At 36.6% G+C, this 3,082-nt stretch overlaps 1 protein-coding gene across 1 annotated transcript in view; it reads right to left on the minus strand.

Annotated features, from left to right (window-relative positions):
- Positions 1 to 1,199: 1,199 nt before the first annotated feature.
- Positions 1,200 to 3,082, minus strand: part of LOC104527338 (BRCA2-interacting transcriptional repressor EMSY) — a gene marked incomplete at its 5' end in the record, with an annotated part of 11,937 nt that continues 10,054 nt past the window's right edge. Inside the window, one exon of the mRNA XM_010171024.1 lies at positions 1,200 to 1,591. Coding sequence (XP_010169326.1) covers positions 1,397 to 1,591 — 195 coding nt within the window. The remainder of the gene's footprint in view (positions 1,592 to 3,082) is intronic.

Here is a 3,082-nt window from a genome sequence, read left to right on the forward strand (position 1 = left end):
TGATGCAAAAAGCTGTATTAGACTTTGGATGAAATCTACTTACAGTAGTACTTCAGCACCAAAAAGTGGGCAGTTAGGCTGATAGATGTATATACAATTAAATGATATGTCAAAGTCTTAAAATGCTTAGTTATTTATAATGAAATCTATACAAAACAGTTAAAAACGTGTTTTTTATATACATTTGGAAACAAAAAAAAAAAAGGTATTGTCTTCATTAGCAGAATGTATTAAAACCAGTTCTCTTCTCCCATCTGAACCCAAATCTCTCTCTGTGGCTTGTAACTATCACAAAAACCCAATGTATTGCTTCAACAAGCCAAAACATAAGGCTAATTTCTGAAACCTACCGCTGTATAACGATTTAAACTTTTCAACTCCCAAAACGGTCACTTGAAAAAACAGCATGTAAGAGTACAACAGATTTTTAAAAGCCTTAGCTCACCCTAAATTCAGAGGTTCAACTTCGAAAGATGCTGAACCACTTATCCCCAATTTTGAAAAACGGATTTCTAGCAAAATATATCCTCCCCCCCCACCACCACCCTGTGTCTGTTAGAATTGACACACTTGCCTGTTTCACAGGAACTTTTTAAACAACTTGGCCTCACTTTAAATTTTATATTTAAATAAATAATCAAAGATGAAAACTAGAGGAGATGAGCATTTCACATGCTTATGGCATAAGGAAATGCTTCATACATCATTACCCCACTCCTTGTAAAGCATGAAAACAAAAATCCACTAGCAAATCCACTTTGCTACCAGTTAATGATTCTGCTTATTTCCAAACATTCACCAATAATAATTTTTTTTTAAAAAAACCCAAACAACTGTATTTTGAGGCTTATGAAAAAAATCTTAACTCTAAGTGAGCCCAAGTGCAAGAAAGCTAACCAATTCCAAAATTCCCGGGGCTTTTCCAGCACTGTCAGAGACACTTTTTCTCTCACATGCTATTTAAAAATAAAAATGTTTATTAAACTTTTTGTTTTTGTTTTTTAAAGGTGTTTTGCTCAACAGCTAACAAAAAGACACAGCAAAATTAACGATCCCTTTTCACTGACAGCTGTTTCAGTATCTGGGCAAGGGTTTCAATAAGCAAGAGTTGTAGAATTCGCTGCAGATTTGCTTTTTTTTAACAGGACTACATTCCACTGCCACAGGTTTACTAAATCTTGGTACCTAATCTTTTTTTCTTTCTTTTTTTTCTTTTTTGGAAACAATTTTTAAGATGCAGCTTTTGCGATACCGTCTTGTTAAAACACACTGATGCTTCAAGGGTCCAATGAACAACTCTAATAAGCAAAGTGCTCTAAGACATCACAATACAAGGGCATCTCGGATACTCAAAATCCCAAGATCATTTTAAAGTGCACTCCAGTGTCCCAATTCTTTAGGATTGTTCAGCAGAACTTCGAGAGGGGCTGGGCTCAATGCCGTCCTCGGTGCTACTGTCCACATCTTGCTCCATTGCCGTCTCCTCATCGTCAAGGCGCTGACTGGTGAAGTTGTTGAGCTCCAGGAGCCCGCTGGGTTCCACTACCACATTGGAGCTGGAGTGACAAGGGATGGAATAGTGAGGGATAGTCTGGAAGAAAGAAAATATTTAAGTTTTAACATGCATGGTAGGTAGGTAGAGGCATCTGTGCAAGCCAAGGTACTCATGGAAAAGGGATATTGGGTTTCTAAGCGCAATTTTCCCTAGCTAAGGTCGTGCTACATTACATTAGCCAAAGCTTCAAAGCACCCTTTCACCAGATTAGGTTGTGAAAGATAAAATTTGAATAATCTTGCTCTCCTGGCACTCATCTTGGCCTTGGATCTTCACAGAAGGTCTGTGAGAGCATAACCAACAGCTAAACCTCTGATGCCCACTATCCATCAATCCTCAAACACAAAGCAGAGATAAGACTTTCCTCAGCCTTATCTTTTTCTTATCTTTTTCAGACAAAACATTCAGATACAAGGACTAACTGTGGTTTTTTGTACACAATACAATACAAACTCTGGCCCAGCTCAGAGCTGCAGCAGCACAGAGGCTGAGGAAACACAATGGATCTAAGCTATTTATTTCTGCTTATGCTTTCATAGGTTCTAGAAACTAAATCTACAACTTCATGCAACTAAAATTCTGGGCAGTATTTTACTTTTTAAACAGCTCATAGCATGCCACAATGAAAAACAATACAGGTTCTCAAAATATACAGATTTGAAGTAAAAAAGAAATCTACCTTTGTCTATTTAGGAAAGTGAGGACTAAAAATGAGTACAAAAATGATGATTTCTACAAAAGCGAAGTTAGCTGCAATGAAGATTTTACAAAGTAGCATGAAAAATTTGAGAGCTCTGTATACAAATTATTTCCCACATCAGAAACATTTTCACTATAACACAAATATGATACAGAAGAAAACCATTTCAATCCACGTCATCATTTGTGTGAACATATACCATGCCAGTTTGTCTACAAAGATTCATATTATAGCACTATGAGTCCTTGGAGGACTTAAATACTTCCTCAGTTGACATTCTGACTACGTATTACATCATAAAACATCATATTTATAACAGCAGAATCAATTAAAATATCAATCATCAGTTAGGTAATGACTGAAAGCATAAGAAAAAATTAAAGTTATTTTATCTTAGTAGTAAGACCAGTGATAAGTTAACATATTTTCTTCTGAATCCAGACCTTATTTGCTGAACTTTCCCAGTAAGTAGAACCCCACTACTCCCATTTTTTGCACTAATTTTATACTCAGAGGTAACATTAATAGATACTATGAAAAATTTTAGATCATACTTCCATAGTAAGTGTTGAAAGTCACATGTTTAAACATTTCAAATAAAAGTACTTTGTAAAATTAGATGAGCTTATTTTCTTAACAGAAAAAGATGACGCCAAGGACACAGTGAATGATAACAGAATCAAAGAATGGTGGGGGTTGGAAGGGACCTCAGGAGATCATCCAGTCCACCCCCACTGCCAAAGCAGGTTCCCTACAGCAGGTTGCACAGGAAGGCGTCCAGGTGGGTTTTGAATATCTCCAGAGAAGGAGACTCCACAACCTCTCTG

Source organism: Antrostomus carolinensis, unplaced genomic scaffold, assembly GCF_000700745.2.
Source record: "Antrostomus carolinensis isolate BGI_N321 unplaced genomic scaffold, ASM70074v2 scaffold45456, whole genome shotgun sequence".
In the NCBI taxonomy this organism is placed as follows: Eukaryota; Metazoa; Chordata; class Aves; order Caprimulgiformes; family Caprimulgidae; genus Antrostomus; species Antrostomus carolinensis.